Raw genomic sequence first — 23,133 nt, 5'->3', positions numbered from 1 at the left:
GACACACTGAAACACAAAGAGGTAGACTTACTGGTGATACATCCCTACTACTGTCTCCTTCTCTCCTTGATGAGCTTTTACTTCTATCACCACCTTCCCGCTTAATTTCATCTTTTTTCGACTCTTTACTTTTACTGACATCGTCCCTCCTCTTTGTAACTTTCTTTTCAATCTGTATACAGATAAGAAAATAAAACAAAAAACAAAATGTTAATAATCCATGCAAGTTTGATCGTGATATAAATTTCAAGAGCTTTCTAAATTTGGAACAATGAATCTGCCAACATGGCATGTAAATTGGTAACTTTGGAACCTATTGCGTTATATTATAATTATAATCAGAAGAGAAAAGAAAAAATATAAAAATTAACCTTCCGACTACTGGATTAATTTTTGCTGAGTGGGTACAAGTTAATATCTTTTAATCACATAATTTTCACTTACATAAATAAATAAAATAATGTTTATATGTGAAAGTATTATTTTATTAACAGCTGCTTACAATTGAACTTTTTTTTACTGTTATTTCTATTCTTAATGTCATAACTGACCGGCCTCGGTGGCGTCGTGGCAGGCCATCGGTCTACAGGCTGGTAGGTACTGGGTTCGGATCCCAGTCGAGGCATGGGATTTTTAATCCAGATACCGACTCCAAACCCTGAGTGAGTGCTCCGCAAGGCTCAATGGGTAGGTGTAAACCACTTGCACCGACCAGTAATCCATAACTGGTTCAACAAAGGCCATGGTTTGTGCTATCCTGCCTGTGGGAAGCGCAAATAAAAGATCCCTTGCTGCCTGTCGTAAAGAAGAGTAGCCTATGTGGCGACAGCGGGTTTCCTCTAAAAACAGTGTCAGAATGACCATATGTTTGACGTCCAATAGCCGATGATAAGATTAAAAATCAATGTGCTCTAGTGGCGTCGTTAAATAAAACAAACTTTACTTTTTTTAATGTCATAACTGATGTTTTTTAATTAGCAAAACATTCTCCTTTTCGGGCCACACTCCTCAAGCCCCTGGGGCATCAAAACTACAAAATTCACAATTGTGTTTCTCCATGGGTCAAGGACGGTTTTCACCAATTTAGCTGGAAATGATCCAGTAGATCTAAAGAAATACCATTTAAATGCATTTCTCTATATAATTACTGGTATTGTGAACTTCACCACCTGCCCAGGGACAAATGGAGGACCCAACATTCACGGGCGTAGGAACGTGCCAAAAATTTACTGGGGCACACACACACACACATATATAAGTACATGTATAAATATATAAAACACATTGTTGCTGCTACAAAGAGAGGGGTCACATGCCCCCCCCCACCCCCCCCCACCCACCCACTTCCAATGCCAACGACATTAGTGACATTGACAAATTAAATGAACCATCTATATTGATCATATATACGAAGACTATTCAGTTACAGCATTTCTCGAAGTAGAGATCATTTTTTAAAATTTCCCGGGAGGGGGGGTATGATTGGAATTGGTGGTTTCTACAGTGAAAGTCTAAACTGGACCCTGTACATACCAAAATCCTGTCAAAACCAGCCATAATTCATGGCCCCGAATTTGGGATCCACACCTCAGGCCAATGTGGCAAGAAATTAGTTAAGTGGCTCTGGAGAAGTTGAAAATGTGAAAAGTTTACAGATCGATGAAAACTGTCATTAGTAGGTCATATGAGCATTCTGCTGAGGTGACCGAATATATGGCAACTATGATTCCATTCCTAGTAGTCATTTCAAAAAGGGAAATATTAATAGTTAATAAACCTGTTACTTCATTGAAACCAACAGATGGAGTGAACTTACAGGTGATCTCGCTCTATTCTTGTCAATTCCTTCTCTGTTGCCAAATTTCTTTTCATTCTGTAAACAATTTAAATAATTAAATATATCATCATGCTGCAACAATGATCACAAATTTCTTTATTACCAAAATCATCCACAAAAGTATATAGTAAAAAAAAAAGGAACACTAATAAAAAAAAGAAATGCAACTATTTTTATTGGTAACAAATGTGTTATGCTTCCAACTCCGTTGACTTTGTTTTCTCGTAAACTGTTCGCACAATTAACATCCGATTTGTTGTCTGATTGTCATTCATTTGTGAGGTTTTTCTTCACAGTTTAAAACATTTTCATTAACAATAAAGTTCAAACAAGTAAGTACATGGCTGTTAACAAAAGTAAAATGTTGTGACTGAAATTTCAAGGTACAGGGCATTCAAAATGGTAATGTTTTATATGACAATTGTAGTCCACTTTAAACATGTATTTCTCCCATCCCACGCCCTGTTATTTTTTTTATTGGACAAAAACATTTATTTGATGGGTCCTGCAGTGAACCTATATTAATGGAAATAGTCCTATTAGGCTGACATTTGTTGGGGTGTTCTTTCATAAGCTACGGGCATTTTTTTAAAGTTTGCATTATTACCTGATATTATTTACTTAGGCTTGACTGCCAGCTAATGGACGGCAAATCAAATATTCAAATACATTTACATTGGGTGGCCCTTGTGTTATTGCAAATTCATTATGGGAGGGGGAGGGGGTCATTAAAAATTGGGGTAAAAGCCAATGTCTGATACTGCAATACGCTAATGTGGAATAGTCCTTTGTTGATCTTTGTGTCCATTTAACAATACGTAACGCAAAATCTTGCAGTTTTAATACCCCCTCCCCTTGTAACGTTTTGTGACCATGTCATATTTTACTCTGGGGTCTTTAGTAATACATATATGTTACCATAAAATGGCAATGACTGGTTGCATTTTACTTTATGAATTAACATTACGTTGCACAATAATCACCCCCCCCCCCCCCCCCCATTACGTTTTGTCACACATCCCATAATTTCCACTCTCCTCAGTGCACGTTGCGTAGTTCTCGAATGACCCATTATTCAATCATGAATAATAAAGAAGTAACATACCGCTGGTGGGTAAATGTTATATTTGACCAGATCAACTTTATTAAGTTTCATTATCTCGCCTTCATGTAAAATTCTTTAATCTCATTGGTTGTTTGCCATTGGACAAATCCCTTATACCCCTGTGGGCGGAGCCAAATTCTCTTATACCCCGTCTGTAATTTCCAACAGTTTCCAGCCACCCCAGTTAATGCTAATGCAATAATTAGATTATAAATAACATCAATAATCAATCAAGTATACATAATTAATTTAATTTTTACTATAAAATACACTATTTCAATACTTTTTAAAAGCTGCAATGTTGCACTCGGCCACCTAATTACGGTCGTGGTGTTATTGTATTAATGCACGATTCTTGTTGTTTTTTTGTTTTTTATTTTTAATATTTTTATTTTTTTTACTACATACATTTCTGATAAAAAAGTTTTTTTGTTTTTTTTATTAATATGTTTCAGACAATTTCGTATTACAAACATTTGAAGTTAAAAACTCGTTTATCGATGGAACTATTTTTCGTCACTGGCAAGTGGTTTCGTTCGCGTCCGCGTGGTACGGCTCCGTTAATAAATTGTTAACAATTATTGTCTGGCGTTATTTTGATTATTTGGCTATATGGTTTAACATGTCGGCAAGATAAATTCGTTGTAGAAGCATCTCTCGGGGTATATGGCTTTTTATGTACCCTCTGTGTGCTCTTTTACACATAAAAAGCCATATACCACTCGTGATGCTTCTACAACTTATAATATCTATAATACACAATCTAATAATCTTCCAGCAGAACTATTACATTGTAACAGTGTTCAAACTCACACGTGCTGTTCGCCACATGATGTGACAACGGGTACGACCACACTTCAAAGGGAGTGAGTAGCACATTTAAATTAAAGGGTTTTTTTCACTTAATTTACAACTACTGTAGTAACGTTTGTTTTTGTTTTTTAATTACAAAAACCATACCAAAAATGATTTAAAAAAAATAAAACAATAAAATATTTGAGAAAAAAAAGTACGAAACATATGTACACACCTTTTTACAAAATAAGATCGTCTGCTTAAAATAGCACAGCAAATGACAGTGCAGGGTGCACATTAAGTCAATACTTTACTTTCTACGTCCGTTCGGACTATGTAAACAGCGGATTGGACGTGTTGCGATAGATCCCAAATATGTGTTAACGCAAATGGAAGAATTAAAACAAAAAAGTTGTAATCGTCTACCAAAACTGTATTATATCAGACAATGTAGGCATTATTACTAAAAACTATGACACAACAGACTATCAAAAACAAGATGCACCTAATTTGCATATCCAGGTCAGACTTGTTCATCATGTGTTCGTAATCAAAACGAAACTTTTTCGATGTCAGTTTTTTTTAAATATACTATTAGCTAAATTTGTAAACATCTTTATGAGTTCAAGTGTTCACGATGGGAGCAACTTTGGGACTCTTTATTGGGAAACCGTTGGGTCGTAACTGGGGAAAAGGTTTGATATTGGATTGGGAATTTACGTTAGGGGAATGGGGCCGTTCACCGGCCCCTAAATGTATGGTAGGTTATACCCATCCGATGGGTACCTAAAGGGGGGTCAGTGGGGCAAAGGAAACGGCCGAAGTGATCTGGTTGACATTACGGAAACCGAAAACGGCCCAAGTGATTCTCATTAAAAAAAATGTAAAAAATGACTGAAAAAATAATTTCCACAATTTCTCCTACGACGGAAATCCGTCTCACAACGGACAGTTAACAGCCATGTAAGTATCTAAATACAAAACTTTACGACTAAGACGTGTTTTTTGTTTATTCTTTAAAATTATCGATATCGGGTCGACATGACTCATAGAAATTGACTTAAAATGGAGGAAGATAAATTAACATTCGGTGCGTGTGACATGACTCATGACATGCCAGATCAACAAAGCCAAATCATTTAATTGGTATGATTTTTAAGCCCCCTGATGTTAGAATTTGTTTTCAATTATTATATTCAATCTGCAAAAGGTATGCAACATTTTTGTGCCTCTACTGTAGTGGATTGTATTCATAATCCATTCATAACAACTGTAAATAATTTTGAGTGTATAAATTGTGTTAACCAAGAATCAATTCATTAAAAAAAATATATGTTGTACAACCTATTCACTGGTATCAGTATTGACATCAAGTGTTAGCGAAAATTGAATTTTTACTTTTAAAAAACATAATAACCAAAGTGTTCGTTAACTGTGCATAGTTAAGAAACATATAATTTTTCATGTAGTGGCCTTAAAAATGAAAAATTATGAATTGCAGATGCACGGTACGATACTTTTTGCAAACGCATGCGCCTGAACGCAGTTAGAAACATCGCACTCTTTCTTGTTTACCAGAGGGTGTTTCACTTTTATTTACTAGAATGGATTTGTTTTAGTCCACATTGTTGATATTTTACATCAATTGATTGCAATCTCTTTTGTAAAAAATGTAGAATAGTATTTCCGTAAATATCATATATACGTGTTTTCGTTGTTAAGTGAACGCAGTTTGGTACGTCGATGGTAATACTAATAATTTTAACTTTAATTCAATTTGTAATTCGCACCCACCCCAACCCTACCCCAAGCATTGTGACGACATCCATAGCTGAAACTAAAAACCAAGTTTCATTGATCTAGGACGTCTAGTTTATGAAGAAAAAAGTTAAATGTGACACTAATGCCGACACTATCAATTTTGCCTTTTATTTCATGAAGGCAACAAGACAAAAATTAAAGTATACACTTGAACATGATTATCAACAGGGCTAGCTCTGCCACTCGCCAAATTCGCTAACTGCTAATTTTAATAACCATTGGCGAATTTTATTTTAGTTCGACTTAAAAAAAGAGTGCATAATAATTGATATTTCGTTGGAAAATAGATATAGGTTTTGCAATTTTTTTAGATAATTTGGCAAACTTTTCTGATCACGCAGAGCTATCCATGATGGAAATTGTCAGTGAGAAGACTGAGGCCACTTGTTATGGATCAGCAGCAGCAGCACAGAATCCACTCCATTATGAACAATTGTGGTTCACTCACCTCCCTGTGTTTTCTCGTCTTTCGGTGATTCAAAACATCGCTGAAGTTTTTGAAATTCTTCACGTTGCACCAACCACAGCCTCTATGTACCTGCTGCTCTCGTTTCTGTTTTAACAACAAAAATAACAAGCATTCTGAGAGTACTGATAAAGTATTTCCTACATTCAAGGGACATAACTGTGAAAAAAATGGCTAAATTGCCATGAAAGTCTAACTTGATCTGTAACTGTACGTGATAAAAAAAAGTTTGTTTTATTTAACGACGCCACTAGAGCACATTGATTTTTTATCTTATCATCGGCTATTGGACGTCAAACATATGGTCATTCTGACACTGTTTTTAAGAGGAAACCCGCTGTTCCCACATAGGCTACTCTTTTACGACAGGCAGCAAGGGATCTTTTATTTGCGCTTCCCACAAGCAGGATAGCACAAACCATGGCCTTTGTTGAACCAGTTATGGATCACTGGTCGGTGCAAGTGGTTTACACCTACCCATTGAGCCTTGCGGAGCACCCACTCAGGGTTTGGAGTCGGTATCTGGATTAAAAATCCCATGCCTCGACTGGGATCCGAACCCAGTACCTACCAGCCTTAGACCAATGGCCTAACCACGCCGCCACTGAGGCCGGTTCTGTACGTGATAAAGCTATACACAAAATTTCAGCTAAATATCCCAAGGCACTATGAAAAAAAAGAAAAAGAAAAAAGAAGAAAACTACTGCGTATGTGGAACAGACAGAGATGAAAGCTACATTTTTTTCCCTGCAGTTAGACCAGTAGAGGACTAATAATTTCTTAGTGATGATTACAGAAAATATGCTTTAGAAACATTAATCTTTACAAATATGATCACTAATCTTTGATACGTTGCTGCATTATTTGTATTTTCGTTTATCCATAAATGTTAAAAAGGTCAACCACAAATGTTTAAGGTGGCTTAAGTTTCATGACTGACACAATTAAACCCATTAATATTACATCTTGATCAACTATTACCTCAAACAGGGGTGGGAATTGGAACTGTAAAAAAGAGGAAATCTAGAGGGGAAATTCTTGAAATGCCATCTGATACATTTTGGAGGAAAGGACGATTAAAATGCGAGGAAATGCAATGTTCCATGAATGGAAAACAGCTGATCCGAGGAGAATTCCCACCCCTGCTCAAAGCAACAGTGCATGGTAATGGATCAGAGTAGATATTAAGAACACTGGCAGTGCCTTCTTTCTCCCTTTAAACACCAATAAAAAGAAATTGGCTTTTTAAAGATTTGGAAGTGACTATTTGCTTACTTTTTTTTAGCCATACCTTGTGAATTGTCGTAAGTCTATGCCTTTGAAACAGAATTGGAATTTCAGAGTCGCACAGCTTGCAAAAGCCAGGTCTGTAAGTAACAAAATCATATAAGTAACACATTTTACTGTCATATTTGTTGATCTATTTTTTGTTTTTATCGTCTAAAATATGTAATAACATAACAGCTATTCTTTTCCAATTGTCATGTTCAGATCACATACATTTCACATGGATACAGTCAAAGATTAAATCAAATATTATTTCAAATACATTTTTAATCTTAAAGGGACAGACCCTAGTTTTAGCCCATGAAAATGCACACTAAGTTTAGTTAATCTACAAACCTTTAAAACATTTGGATAAAGTTACAATTGAGTGAAACATGAGTCTCTGACTTTGAAATGGTGAAATGCCCTCTAAAAATGACTAAAATTCTACTCCATAACCGCTACTTCTCAGATGTACATGCGTTTTTAAAAATATGAGAAATGCATTTACATGTAGTGATATTAAAAACACCAGGATGACCAAAAACACTGAATGTACGGAAAATGGATAATCTAAGCAAGTAAAGTAATAGTAAAAAATATGCCTTAGTGTTTAAAAACTAGGGTATGTCCCTTTAACAAACAATTCTTTGAAGTGCAAAAAACCTGTAAGGGATTACAGACAACATACATGTACATTTGTATGCTTTACGTACAGCATATGAATAAAATATATGTTTAATGACACCTCACAATGAAAATATATCAGGTATTTAGAAAGAAATGTTTTAAAGAAATGTTTTATTTAACGACGCACTCAACACATTTTAAATACGGTTATATGGCGTCAGACATATGGTTAAGGACCACACATATTTTGAGAGGAAACCCGCTGTCGCCACTACATGGGCTACTCTTCCGATTGGCAGCAAGGGATCTTTTATTTGCGCTTCCCACAGGCAGTATAGCACAAACCATGGCCTTTGTTGAACCAGTTACGGATCACTGGTCGGTGCAAATGGTTTACACCTACCCACTGAGCCTTGCGGAGCACTCACTCAGGGTTTGGAGTCGGTATCTGGATTAAAAATCCCATGGCTCGACTGGGATCCGAACCCAGTACCTACCAGCCTGTAGACCGATGGTCTGCCACGACGCCACCGAGGCCGGTATATCAGGTATTTAGAGACACACAAAGGTAAGTAATGATGAAACACATTTAAATCAGTATAAAAATTATATAGTGACAATAAACGATAGTGCTAAAAGCTGTGCAACATACAAATATTACACATAGCAATGTTCATAAATGAAAATCTTTTGGCGTCTCTCCTAAATAATACTTCTACTACCTGTTAATCTGTTCCAGTTTCCTGAGATGCTCCTGTGCTTTCATACGACCAGCGATTTCCTGTGACGTTCGTTTGTGCAGGTTTCCAATTTCATCCAGTCGATCTCGGTGCCGATCACTTTCCATGTGACCCTTGAAACCCTATACAGCAGAATGCATCATTTTATTACTGGTAAATTCAAATAATCTTATATAGTCACTTTTCTTCAATAGTAATTTTGATAGTAACATCATGTCAATTTTTGAATGATGAGAAATAGTTATTTTTATAATTTTTCAGATCCAATTTACAAACACTTCTTAATTATTTTCCGACAAGAAAATTTGAAAAAATGGAACACATTGTTTAAGAAGGTCCATCATTTGTTTTATTTTACTAAAAGAGGCTTTTTTGGTGGAAACTGAAACAAACAACAACTTGAAAAAAAAGTTTACATTTGCTTCATATCTTCTTTTTGTAACAATAGATACCCATTTTTTTTAAACTGTTAACAGTTACATATATGTACCTCTGGCACAGATGTATTTATCCTAAAGTAATTATTAAATACTCCAGGAAAGAACACTGAAGATAGCAATATGTATAGTTAAACTGATCCATTTCCAAAAACCAAAATCTCAGTTCAAACATAAAACAATTTAACAAATTAAAACATTTTAACACATATACCATAAAGTGTGCTATTTAAATGTAAAATAACTGAATAAACTATGCTATCCAATCATATCTGGTACGTTGTGGGTCTTGGTTGAATCCTAGCATAACTGATTTACATCACACACATTAGGAGTAATAGTCAGTTTTGGTCACATGGCAATCAGTCTTCAGGGCAACCAAGATCCAACATACCTGACTGAATAAACTAAAGTAAAGTTTCTTTTATTTAACGACGCCACTAGAGCACATTGATTTTTTTATCTTATCATCGGCTATTAGACGTCAAACATATGGTCATTCTGACACTTTTTTTTTAGAGGAAACCCGCTGTCGCCACATAGGCTACTCTTTTTACGACAGGCAGCAAGGGATCTTTTATTTGTACTTCCCATAGGCAGGATAGCACAAACCATGGCCTTTGTTGAACCAGTTATGGATCACTGGTCGGTGCAAGTGGTTTACACCTACCCATTGAGCCTTGCAGAGCACTCACTCAGGGTTTGGAGTCGGTATCTGGATTGAAAATCCCATGCCTCGACTGGGATCCGAACCCAGTACCTACCAGCCTGTAGACCGATGGCTAACCACGACGCCACCGAGACTGGTTGACTGAATAAACTATGCTATCCAATCAAATCTGGTATGTTATCATAACTGATTTACCTCACACTCATTAGGAGTAATAGTCAGTTTGGGCCACATGGCAATCAGTCTTCAGCGCAACCAAGATCTGTTAGATTTAGGATGTTGCACTTACTGCACAGTTTCATTCCCACTGTGTTAAATAATAACTTAGTTTGTCATACTTTCCCAAAACAGGTTTATTATGTTATTATGAAAACAATAAACTGTCAAACTCATTCAGGAATAATAAATGTATACATTGTAAAAAAAAAAATATGATCAGTATCTTTATTATTTTTATATATAACTGTAATAATAATATACAAACAGGGACAGTATAATGCAATCTGCCTTTTAATTATTTAATATGCACAGAACATTACTTTCAATTGCAACAAGAGTATTAACCACAATTGATAGAAGTTCAGTTTTAAAAGATAATTTTAAACTCATAAAGCAGCACTTTATATTATTTTAACATTGCACGATTATCAATATAATCCAGCTTTGAGAGATTAAAACAGTGGTTCCCTGGTTTTGATCATCACTTTCGGTCAAGCGTAGGTTGAATCTGGCTTCATTATATTATGAAAAGAAATACACTGCATGCTTGTACATATTTATGTTCCAGGGATATCCAAGAGACCATGGGAATTAATTAATTTGAGACTATGTGATCTTTATGAAAGGTAAAGAATTAAGTTAATCTTGAATGTTAAAGTTTGTTTTGTTTAACAAAAAAACTAGAGCACATTGATTCATTAATCATCAGCTACTGGATGTCAAACATTCGGTAATTTTGACAGTCTCACAGAAAACCTGCTACATCTTTTCCATTAGTAGACAGGTATCTTTCATATGCACCATCCCACAGACAGGACAGGACAGCACATACTATGACCTTTGATATACTAGTCATGGTGTACTGGCTGGAATGAGAAATAGCCCAATGGGCCGGCCGATGAGGATCAATCCTAGATTGACTGGTCATGCATCAAGCGAGTGAACTAACTCGCCGAGACCTATATCTTACACTGTTTTTGTCTCAAAAAACATATATAAGTGGAATAGTTATGATACAATGGCATTTCTTAAGACAAATATGTTCAGCCAAAATGCTTAAAACTGTATAAGCAAATCTTATATAAAAATTTAAGAACTCTTAAAACAATATCAGAGATAAATAAACTAACCTTTATTACATAAAAATGCAATAGTCATCATGATGTTAATGGTATAAACAATGTAATAATTAGAACAAAACCAACTTCAGGTCTACAAAGTCACATTACCATTGTAACTAATCCATCGTTTCTCTTGGTGTTTTCCCGATTTGAAAAGAAGACAAAATGAAAATACTTCTCGTCGATGTAATAAGTATCATCATTTTGCTTTACACACAAACACGCAAAGTTTTTTTAAATTTAAAACACTCAACCTAACCTCCACATCAATTCAAATGCCTACCTACGAAGCATTCCAATAATAACTTTAAATACAATCAAGTGTAAAAATTTAAAAGCTGGCCTCCAGATTTTATGCAAACGAACGTTTCGAGTAGGGTGTTGACAAAAATCACAAAACCGAAAGTCTGTTACATATTATCATGTAACAAATAACCGGTCATTACCATGATTACATGAAAACAGTTTCTGACAGGTACCAATGATCACAGGGCATGTAATCAAAAGTGTTTACCATAAAAATTGAAATTGGAAAAGATAAAGTTTATTTATTAGTGTATTATGTACAGCCAGTGTACTTTTATAGTTATGTGAGAAAACAAAGCATTAAAGAACATTATAAACTGAACAGGTTTCCCTGTAAAAAGAAAACAACACCCACTGCAGCATGACCCATCTGCCACACAACGTCCAAAGATCATCACACTCAACAGGACAGGATTCAAATATATAAACAAAGACAGAAAAAGATCAGTATTCAAGGCCAAGGTCTATGAAGGATTTGAACATTGTTGTAATGGAAGAAAAAAACCTGCTGAAAAGTACCAAGAGAAAAAAGATGCGAAAATACAAGAGAGAGAGAGTCAGAGAGAGATAGAAAAGCCAGAGAGGAAACACAGAAATACCTGCTGATTTCGGCAATCCAGATTGCAGAGATGGCAGAAATATGATGACTGACCACTGTTCCTCATGCCAGACTGTAGAAAATATATTAGGTCATATAAAGAGAGAAACAGAAAAATGTGCCTGTGCGTCTGGTCTGTGTGCAAGCGTGGCACAGACACGATGAAAAGAAAATGTAAGTGAAAATAAAATGTAAGTAATGAACAGAAATCACTTTCAGTTAATGTTCCAGACATTCACAAAGCTTGCCACTGTTGGGAACTTAAAACCTGTATCCTGCCGTCAACGTGAGTATGTACATATATGTATGTGTATATATATATGTGTGTGTATGTGTGTAAATATATATATATACACACACACACATGAATTAATGACATCACTTAGCATTGTTTTCATTCAAATATCGTTTTCTAAAAAAACTGTTTAACTTCTTGTCAAAAAAAAGAGAGCAAGGACATGTCAATTAATAGTCTTAGAATAACATATCCAAATATTTACTAAACTGTTGTATATCTTATGTTTATTGAAAATAAAAATGACCTGTCAAATGACACATGCTATTGTCTGTGTGTTTTTGTTTACAGAAGGTCTGGTTTTGAAAGGTTTCACTGTATGTTGACATAAATAATATAACAGACTACAAAATGTTATCTTGGCATGTATGTGTGTAATGTCAAGTTAAAATTTATTGATAGATTTTAATATTACTAGAAATGTATACATGTAATAGGTGAAATTTTAAAAACTGTTTACAGAAAGAATGTGGCAGGATGCGTGTTAATTAACCTAATAACAATGGCAAGGCTTTATTCCTTAAGCCCTCACAGAATCATATTCATTCACATTGCAAGGACTTTGCTAGTGGGTAGGAGACTTCAACCAAGTTCTACACTGTATAAAATCAGCAAGAAATTAAGGACAACTATTTCGAGAGTACTGCCAAAGCAATACATGTCCCCTACCAGGCCCAACAAATTTTCTTATCTCCTAAATTCCACGGCCATAACTATTTAAAAAATGGGTAAATTGCCATGAAAGTCAAACTTGATCTGTGATAAAACTATACACAAAATTTCAGCTCGATATTTTAAGGAAAGGTAGGGGATTTAAAAAAAAACTTTTTTAAAGGTCTCAAGTTCAAGGGCCATAACTCTGTCAAAAACTCATAAATTGCCATCAAAGTCAAACTTGATCTGTAACACTACATGATAGAACTATACACAAAAAGACAGAAAGGAAGGAGATGAAACCTATAGTCCCCTCTGGTTGGACCGGTAGTGGACTAATACAAGTAATGAATATTATTCTTGTTTTGTAAGGAATAATAATAATACTTAAATGTCACAATGACAGAAAAATGTATCCCTCAAAAGGTTCAAGTAATAAATGTAACATGAAAGTATTTACAATGAATTTCCTGTATCAAAATCTTGACAAGAATAGTGATAAACACTATAGGACAAGAGATTTTAGAATATGACAGAGTATCGAGAAGACATCTTCCAATAATAGAATGATGTCATTTTAAGTCATTAGCTGCCAGACTAGAAACTGGAGATAAGACTTGAAAAATGTGAGAGCTAGAATAAGAAACAGACGGGAATTTTAAGATACATGTACCTGAAAAATATTTTGTTGAATGAAATAGCTTGGTGGGAAGAGAAATAACCGGTGGCAGTGTAAAGAAGTGATGAAAAGAATCTGTTTGCAAAAAGATTACCACATGACATCGTGTACTCTTAAACAGAATGAATGACTGAATGTTTAACAACACACTGGCACAAAAATACACATCGGCCATTGGGTGTCCCTTTTAAAAAGAAACAACATGTTTTATTTAACAACGCACTCAACACATTTTATTTACAGTTACATGGCATCAGACATATGGTTAAGGACCACAGATATTGAGAGGAAACCAGCTGTCGCCACTTAATGGACCACTCTTTCCGATTAGCAGCAAGGGATCTTTTATATGCACCATCCCACAGACAGGGTAATACATACCACAACCTTTGATATAACAGTTGTGGTACACTGGCTGGAACAGAGTCTAAACTAAAGCTTCCTTAAGTTCTGTGATTCAGAAGCACAAAAGATACATATACTATATAGTTCAGTGTGTTAAGTCATTGCATGCATTATCACTGTATCAGTGACAATCAACTTATCTCATCTCACCATGCTTAATAAAATATTTGTTTTAAAACTTCCAATTACATGCATTATACTGTGCACATGGATGACATTTTTTGCCAATGCTTGCTAGACTAGATTTTACATTACAAATTAAAACTGAATGAATCTGGAATCCGTGTCAGACGCGTTATCCATTGGGCTACAAGCTCTCACCACTTTAGGAACCAGTTAAAATATTTTGCAAATGTTTAGCAAAAAAACCGACTGCATGATCTTAAGCCCGAGTAGAGTTCAGCCAGTACCACATCAAGGACCAGCAAGATAGTTCGTGAATGTCAGCATTGGCTCACTGTCACTGAACAAGGTGCTTATAAAGATGTTACAAGAGCAGAGAGAGAGGGTTCACAGAACTGTGTTAAGGAGAACAAAAGCAATGGTATTTAATTGCTGATGAAATGCATCAAAGTCAGCTAGTAAATATTAAACAATTACAAACAGAAAGAAAAAAAGGCATTTCAAAGTAAATGTGTCCCAAGCCTTTAATAGATCACTAGGAGACCAATTTCCTGATTTTTCTACAATACAGGACAGACCAGCACATTTGCTCTTAACAAATGTTAACACCACCATTTTAGTGACAGTATCATACAATTTTGAGCATAATATTGCTTTTTGTGTAATTATATTTCTTCAAGTACATGTATTAACAAATTTCATGTATCATTACATAAAACTTTTTTTTTTATAAACAAAATTTGTATGGATTTTTTTTTTTTAGTTGTGTCTGCTATGGTTACATGTACCTACCCTCATCCCGGAACGATCTCGCCTCGGTGACATTGATCTGCGACCTAAAACAGCCAAAAATAATTATTATTTATAAACACAGTAGATGTGACACAGCATTCAACAATTCTTAAACAAAGTATGGTAGCAGGTCAACTAATATAGTTGTAACGAGAGATCAAATGAACATGTATCAGGTGTTTGAAAATGCAGATTAAACAGTGCTATCTGTAGGTATGATTGAATTTTTATGTTACGTGGCATCATTGTTTAGAGCAGTTCTTTATCACCAACTCTTATCTTCTCTAATACAGTGTTTTATTAATGAAGACGACTTCATTTTGTGCAGAATTTAATCAACATAGCACAAAGACAATGTATAAATGTTGACATTGTATTATGGTTTTGACTAGCAATAGCATACAGACTAAACACTAAGTTAACAGCTAAAGGATCAGAATTGTTTTAATTTTAACTATAATTAGAGTAGCATGCATTACTAAAAATATTTAGAACTCCCCCTTCAAACAAAAAAAGAGAGAAAAAAGACAATTTTAACCAAAAATTATTTAATTTCCTCCCAACAATATATCCCCCAAAAGTACATGATAGTAGTGAATTACAAAACTTTTACTATAACAAGTATCTGATGAATATTTACAACTCTCAGGCAAATGTATCTAGTACCTACAAAGAATACATTTTTGAAAGAAATAATTTTAAAATAGGGTAAGATTATGAGTAAAACCAAAATATACTATGAAGAGAAAAATATCTTTATTTGACTTCAGCAAGGTATTAAAACAACAAACCTCAAAATCTTCAGTTGTGAAAACAAACAAATGTGATGAACATTTATAATCAGGGTCCAAGTTGTTCTATCAACAACAAGAACGTCTGTTCAAAACCATATTCAACTTTCTGCTTTTAAATGCCATCTCGGATGACACATTCTTTTGGTAAAACCGAACATGCCAATGAAGCAAACAGGACTGGACTTTTGCAAATTAGTGGGCAAGGTCATTTAACCTTGAATAATGGAGATTTTTAGGGCACAACAGCCAGAATGCAGGGCAACAAGGTTAACATACCAACAAAATACAACAACAGCACTGCATGTGTTGATTCACGTGCATCTCAACCAATTGCCCCCATCTAAAAGCCATCATATGTCCTGCCGTCTAAACTGAACTAATGTAAATATTTTTAATGTTTGAAATAGAATTCAGGAGTCACATTTCAGTATGATGACCAATTAGAAACCTGCAAAATAACGCATGACCAGTCTGCCATGAGGCTGTGTAATTGTCAGGGCACTGGGGTATATGACGAGGACATTGAGGCAATTTGCTGCATGGCTCGTGTTAAAGCCAAGCCCCGATATATATATCAGAGGCTCATAAAATAAGTTCAGATGAGTTTCAGAAATGGATTTTATAATGCATCTAGCCTAAGTGGATAATAGAGTATTTCAAAAATACAATTTAGTTCAGTCAAAGCTGAAATGAATGCATTCACATACAAACACAAAGACCATTTTGCATATAGATATTATTAATAATCTGTACAAATGTAATTCAAGGAAATTGCAAGAAGCAACATTCATGCACGACAAACCACGCATATTAAATGTGTCGTGATGGGTTGAAACAACTTTTTATTTTCGATGTAATTCACTTCGTTGAAATTTTAAATCAAGAATGTTTCCCAACTGGTTTGTGATCAAGCCATCATTCCTTCATAGAAGTAACAACTGGTGTGGTTGGTAAGTTCAGATATGCTGTGAATTCATTTCAGTGGTACTGCATCATGTCTTCACAAAACACCGTTAAAAATGCTCAAAACTTGCAAGCGCGATCTGAAGAAATACTTTTGTCAGATGTAAAAGCAATATACGGTCTGCAGCACACGGAGAAAAACCGAAAATATGGTGAACAGAACGGTCGTCGGAGGATGCCATGTGCTCTGAACTGCAATGGGTTTTACAGACAGAGCATGGGATGAGTACATTATCGCTGAAAACAACTTTAGGCACCAATATTTCACAAGTTGTAGTCTTCTGGGTTGCCCCCAAATGTGTTATAAAATTTTAGTACTCAAGAATTGTATTCTGTAATGTTCATAAATACATGTAGATGAAATCTATATTAAAAAAAATTGTTTTGCTTTGAGGAAGGATATGGGGGCATGGGTAACTCACCTTGAGTATGGATAAAGCTTATAAAAACAATTTGGACTGCATCAAACAATTGAATATAACTGTAAGAAATGAGGTGTATTATGGGGATGGTTACTGGTCTTTGTGGCAAATCTGATGAATGAGAAGAAATATTCCTTTCCCAGAATATGTAGAATTCTAAAAAAAACAAAAATCTGAGGTTACCTGATTCAAGTGACCGTCTATGGAAGTGGTCTCTGTTAGGTGAACGCCTTCGAAAATGTCCTTCATCTTCTTCCATACTTTGATCCCATCTTGAAATTCGTCCAGACTGAAATCGTCAGAAAGGTTGCCAGAAAAATGAGAAAGTGAAATAGCACCGTCTGAACAGATGGGAATGCTGGTCACTGGAAATGGGAGTGTGTGTATCTGTTGGATCAGTGGGCTTGAAAAAACAGGTCTTAAGATTCATCCATGGACACATAGTTGTGACATCATATCTGGCAACATTTTATCATTCAAATCAAGCTTTCACAGTAATACTTGCATCACTTTTGACAACTGAAGGGCTATCTGGTCAAGGGATTGATGGGTACAAATGATACATGTATGCTGGAAGCTTGCTATGAAATTAAGTAAAACCATCCTTTTCTTGATCATTGTGGCAAAAGAATACACATACACATAATGTATGGAAAATATCTAGGCACCGATGATAGAAAAGTGTAACATCAATATGCTTCTTAAAATACATTAATGGCTTCACGTAATTTTATTTAGCATTGCTGTTTGAGGAAAACAAAACACAAATGTTTCTTCAATGTAGCTCTTCCAAGGATTGAGAATTAAATGTACAAGTAGAAATATCTACTGAAAGGTCCATTTCATTTGGACCAACTACTTGTACATTATTCTCGTAAATGTTAAAGAACTGTAGAATTATTTTGAAGTAAAGAAAGCAATTTCAGGTTGAAGAACATTACAATGAACATGCAATTTTTGTTGGGTTTTTTTTTACTGAAGATCTGAAAATGTTTTCAAGAGTTGATACTATGAAGTCCAAAATAATGCATATTGAAATTATTTTTTTTATGATTTTAATACATGCATATCCCTAATTTGGTTGCAGTGACCGAGGACCCTAAGACATGCACAACTACACAAGCCTGATGGTATTTAAAAAACATCAAATTGTGCAAGAACCAGCTTGTTGAAATTTGAATAACATTTTTTTTTTTAAACTGTTCTGGAGCAAGATGAAGCAGAAATGTAACTGGTTCCACAGCGAAATGTCAGAACCTCCAACCACAGAAGAGGGTTAGTCTGTGAATTGTGATAAAATATAATGGACTGAGGTATCCATCTGAATAGCAACCATATTGCAAAGTAATAACTACAGCAGTGATTGGAAAACTTCACCCAAAGGACAGAACTAAAACAAATAAAATGGGTTCATTTTATCCACCCCTGCTGTAGTCAACTTTTCCAACTGGGCACTGCCTCCAATGAAACACTGGGAGGACAAATGTTCATCTGTAATGATCACCATTTGCTACAAGAGAACAATAGCTGAAAAATAACAATCATTTCAAAGTAGAATATTTACATACAATGGTCCACAACTAAAGCAAGTTTCTGAACAAAATAGTGATTAATTCCTCAAAAACAAATGACCTGTACATTACAGTAATGATTTTTAAAGAAGAAATTCAGCCATCAGCACATCGATCTTTCAGCCACATCATTTAACACAAACTTGTGGTAGTATGACCACTAATGGCCACTATGAAGAACAAGCATTATGAAAGTACTGCTAAAGCAATACATGTCCACTACTGAGCTCAAATCTTTTTCGTTATCTACTAAATTCAAGGGTCATACTTCTGTGAAAAGTGGATAAATTACCATAAAAGTTATATGGGTATATACAAAAGTCTGCAAAACAAATTTTGATATCTCCTAAATTCAAGGTCCATAACTCCATCGAAAATCGCCATGAAAATTGATCTGCAATAGTGCATGATAAAACTATAGACCAAATTTCAGGTCAATATCTCAAGGCTTTCTAACAAAAACAAATGGAAAACTGTATGTGGGACAGACAGAGATGGAGATGAAAGCTACAATGTATATTCCCCTCCGGTTGGACCGATAGGGAACTAATAAAATCAGTTTGATATATAAATTTTCTTTTTATGGAGGGGATATTTTTAGTAATTAAACATGTGGATCATGACCAACCCTCGATATCAAGATTACCAAGTGTAAGGTAACTAAGGTTTTTATCTGTCGATAGATAGGTTCTACTTCAATGACATCTTTCTTTCAGCCAAACCACTATACACCAATTGGTGGTAGTACATGACAGGCTAGAAGCAAAGAATAATGGCCACTGTGAAGAATGAAATCAGCTGATATAAAGTTTTCTGTGAAGAATGAAATCAGCTGATATAAAGTTTTCTGTGAAGAATGAAATCAGCTGATATAAAGTTTTCCTTTTATGTTGGGGATACTTTGATTTGTTTTATCTACAGTAACTAAGCATGCTGGATCATGACCAAATCTCGATATATTGAAAGGAATCGAGATTACAGCGTTTACAGTAACTAAGCTTTTTATCTGTCGCGATACAGATTCTAATTCAGTGATGACAAGCAGTGTGCTCACCCCATCCTGTCTTTGACGTTTAATATCCATGTTATCCATTTCCATCGGTCGTTTCCTCATGTGCTGCGATGGCATATCGAGCAATGATGGAATCATTCCACCCTGCATTCGCTCTGAACCCATATTACCAATGGATGCAGGCGACATTCCATCCAGCATCTGGCTCTGTTGCTGGAGCATGTTAGTGGCCATGGCAAGCTGCGATTCTCTCATGCTAAGCTGCTGCGCCAGTTGTCGCTGCTGTAGCAAAGCCTCAATGTCGCCACTAAGCAGCCCCAAGTTGTTGCCCATCATGTTCTGCTGCATACCACCAACTCCTGGTATAGGTAGGTCACCCAGCAGACCAGCTCCTGGTCCATCGTGAGAAACCATCCTGGGATTGTCACCCAGAATACCAGGACCCATATTACCAAGACCACTAAACCGGCTGCTTTTACGGTTCATGTTGTTTCTACAACAAAAAAAGTTAGGTTTTTTTTAATTAATAACTACATGACTAGATCACATGATTTTTTTATAATCATATCATAAAATATTTGGTCATAAAAATACGGCAAAACAGACTCGTAGTGATGAGGCTGTATATGCGACAACCGTATAATGTATTTTAGAATTTTATATAACGAAAGAATTTTTTTTATTTATTTAACGACGCACTCAACACATTTTATTTACGGTTATATGGAAAGAGAGAAAGACAAACCATGGCCTTTGTTGAACCAGCTATGGATCACTGGTCGGTGCAAGTGGTTTACACATACCCATTGAGCCTTGCGGAGCACTCACTCAGGGTTTGGAGTCGGTATCTGGATTAAAAATCCCATGCCTCGACTGGAATCCTGTAGTCCGATGGCCTAACCACAACGCCACCGAGGCTGGTACGGTTATATGGTGTCAGACATATGGTTAAGGACCACACAGATATATTGAGAGAGGAAACCTGCTGTCACCACTTTATGGGCTACTCTTTTTGATTAGCAGCAAGGGATCTTTTATATGCACCATCCCATAAGACAGGATAGCACATACCACAGCCTTTGATATACCAGTCGTGGTGTACTGGCTAGAGTGAGAAATAACCCAATGGATCGATCTCAGACTGACCACACATCAAGAGAACGCATTACCACTGGGCTACGTCCTGCCCTCACCTTTCACCGGCTATTGGACATCAAACATTATTTAACATATGGTTATTCTGACATATTTCTTTTGAGAAAAGCTGCTACTCTTTTCAATAAGCAGCAAGGGGTCTTTTATATGCACTTTCCCACAGACATGACAGCATACACCACAGTCTTTAATGAACCAGTTGTGGTCCACTGGTTGGAACGGAAAATAAGCATTTATTAAAGCATTTTCTTCACCGATTCCAATAGCAACATACTTGCCAGTTATTTCAAGCGGTGTATTGTCGACATTCCCTTTATCGCGTAACACGGTTCTTATGTGGCTCAGAAAATAGTTATATGTAGTTTTGGACGTCCTATTACAACATCATTTTCGGAATCTGACGATATGTCATCAAGTTTGTTTTCAAATACTGAATTAGAGACCGCACCGGAAGACTGGTAGCGCCACTCACATCCGTTACACCATTGCCGAATGCAAGGTTTGAAAAGCACATGTTAGTTAACGTCTATAAAATATTTATTGTTTAATATTGGAAGAATACCAGTACTTGTATCAGGTATAAAATACATTGATAAAACTTTATAACAAATATAGAACTCGTTTAACTTGCCACTTTACGTTTTATTCAGTGGCAAAGTGAAAAAGTAGCGATATCGCATTTAATTATTGAAAAATAGTGTTGTTGTCGTTATTGCAAGTATTTATTTTTGTGAGGTAATTAAATTTAATTTATTACTCTTGCAGTACATGACAAAATTTAGATGTTTTGATTTATTGTATAACTGTGATGTTAACAACATCTTCCTGTTTGTCTGTTTACTACAATCCAAGATGGTGGATATTTGTTTACATTTTCAATGATTTGTTATTATGAATACATTTATTGTGGCCCTGACACATCTGTTGTTAGGAAATCACATAAAAATAATCCCCATAACCACATCTTTATAATTAACGGATGTAGGACAAAATGTCACTGGAAAAAATGTCAAGTCAAAATATCAACTATTAATATTAGTATTAAAGTGGAAGGAAGGAAATGTTTTATTTAACGACACACTCAACACATTTTATTTACGGTTATATGGCATGAGACATATGGTTAAGAACCACACAGATATTGTGAGAGGGAACCTGCTGTCGCCACTTTATGGCCTACTCTTTTTCGATTAGCATCAAGGGATCTTTTATATGCACCATCCCAACGACAGGATAGTACACACCACAGCCTTTGTTACACCAGTTGTGGAGCACTGGCTGTAATCAATTAAAGTGGTACCCAGGTAAAAATGTCAACTTTGACATTATACTTAATGTGTAAAAAAAACTTTTTAAAATCCTAACCATGTACTCTACAACTTTTCGTTTCACCAATTATACCACTGTTTGCACACCTTTGACAATGACAGCACTAAATGTGTATATAATTGTTTCAATAACACAGCATGCCACTAACTTATTTTGTAAAAATCAAAGACAGGCTGGCTAATAAGCCATACAAACAACAATGAAACATTCTCTCTTATTATTCAAAATTTTGTAATTATGAAGAAACTCAATTTCCCAAAACCTAACACATACATCTGTTATATCTCTTGCTCTGTCCTCCTTTTCCTCTCTCCCCCTCTTTCACTGTCTCACTTCTCTCCATCTCTCATATAATACACACACACAAGTTGACATTTTGACAAGATACATTAATGGTACACATTTTGTCCTCTTACATATTGACCATTGACCCGTATATCACTTTTTCCATGGCCGACTGCTGCTCTTTACTCTGTACAATTGAATGCTGTGATAATGCAGGTAACGAATGAGGAGTTATATGTAGCACATGACGATGATGGTAATGTTCATTTGTAATGCACAAATGAGTTTTATTACATTCCACATCATGTATGATATATGCTTATGCAACAAAAATGGCCGTTTTCTTATGTTGAACCCTTTTTGGGGGTGGATGGGTATTATAATGACCAATTAGTCGATTATAATGATTATATTAATGGTACTGAAGGCATTTTATTTGAAAATAATGAATACATTCCTACAATTTTGAGTGTGCCAAACGTTTCGGGTTTTAATTTTTTTGGCAAAACAGAGTTACCTACCCTGATTACAAATTTTTTTTTTGGGGGGGGGGGGTCAGGGCTAATTGAATTTTTTTTTCTTTCTTTCTTTTAAAGGTATTTCTTCAGTATAGCAAACAATCAATATCATTCTTGTCATATTT

At 35.4% G+C, this 23,133-nt stretch overlaps 1 protein-coding gene across 1 annotated transcript in view; it reads right to left on the bottom strand.

Annotated features, from left to right (window-relative positions):
• The window catches only part of LOC121384560 (glutamic acid-rich protein-like), a 39,198-nt gene that overhangs the window by 11,355 nt on the left and 4,710 nt on the right, over positions 1–23,133 (bottom strand). The window contains exons 2-10 of the mRNA XM_041515013.1: positions 19,764–20,214; positions 17,322–17,427; positions 14,960–15,003; positions 12,013–12,084; positions 8,643–8,782; positions 7,316–7,391; positions 6,007–6,111; positions 1,817–1,873; positions 32–172 (exon numbers count right to left, since the gene is read on the bottom strand). Coding sequence (XP_041370947.1) covers positions 32–172; positions 1,817–1,873; positions 6,007–6,111; positions 7,316–7,391; positions 8,643–8,782; positions 12,013–12,084; positions 14,960–15,003; positions 17,322–17,427; positions 19,764–20,207 — 1,185 coding nt within the window. The 5' untranslated portion in view covers positions 20,208–20,214. The remainder of the gene's footprint in view (positions 1–31; positions 173–1,816; positions 1,874–6,006; positions 6,112–7,315; positions 7,392–8,642; positions 8,783–12,012; positions 12,085–14,959; positions 15,004–17,321; positions 17,428–19,763; positions 20,215–23,133) is intronic.

The sequence above is a fragment of the Gigantopelta aegis genome, chromosome 10, assembly GCF_016097555.1.
Source record: "Gigantopelta aegis isolate Gae_Host chromosome 10, Gae_host_genome, whole genome shotgun sequence".
NCBI lineage: Eukaryota > Metazoa > Mollusca > Gastropoda > Neomphalida > Peltospiridae > Gigantopelta > Gigantopelta aegis.
Note: the sequence above shows the minus strand (reverse complement) of the source record. Positions and strands in the feature narration are given on the sequence as shown.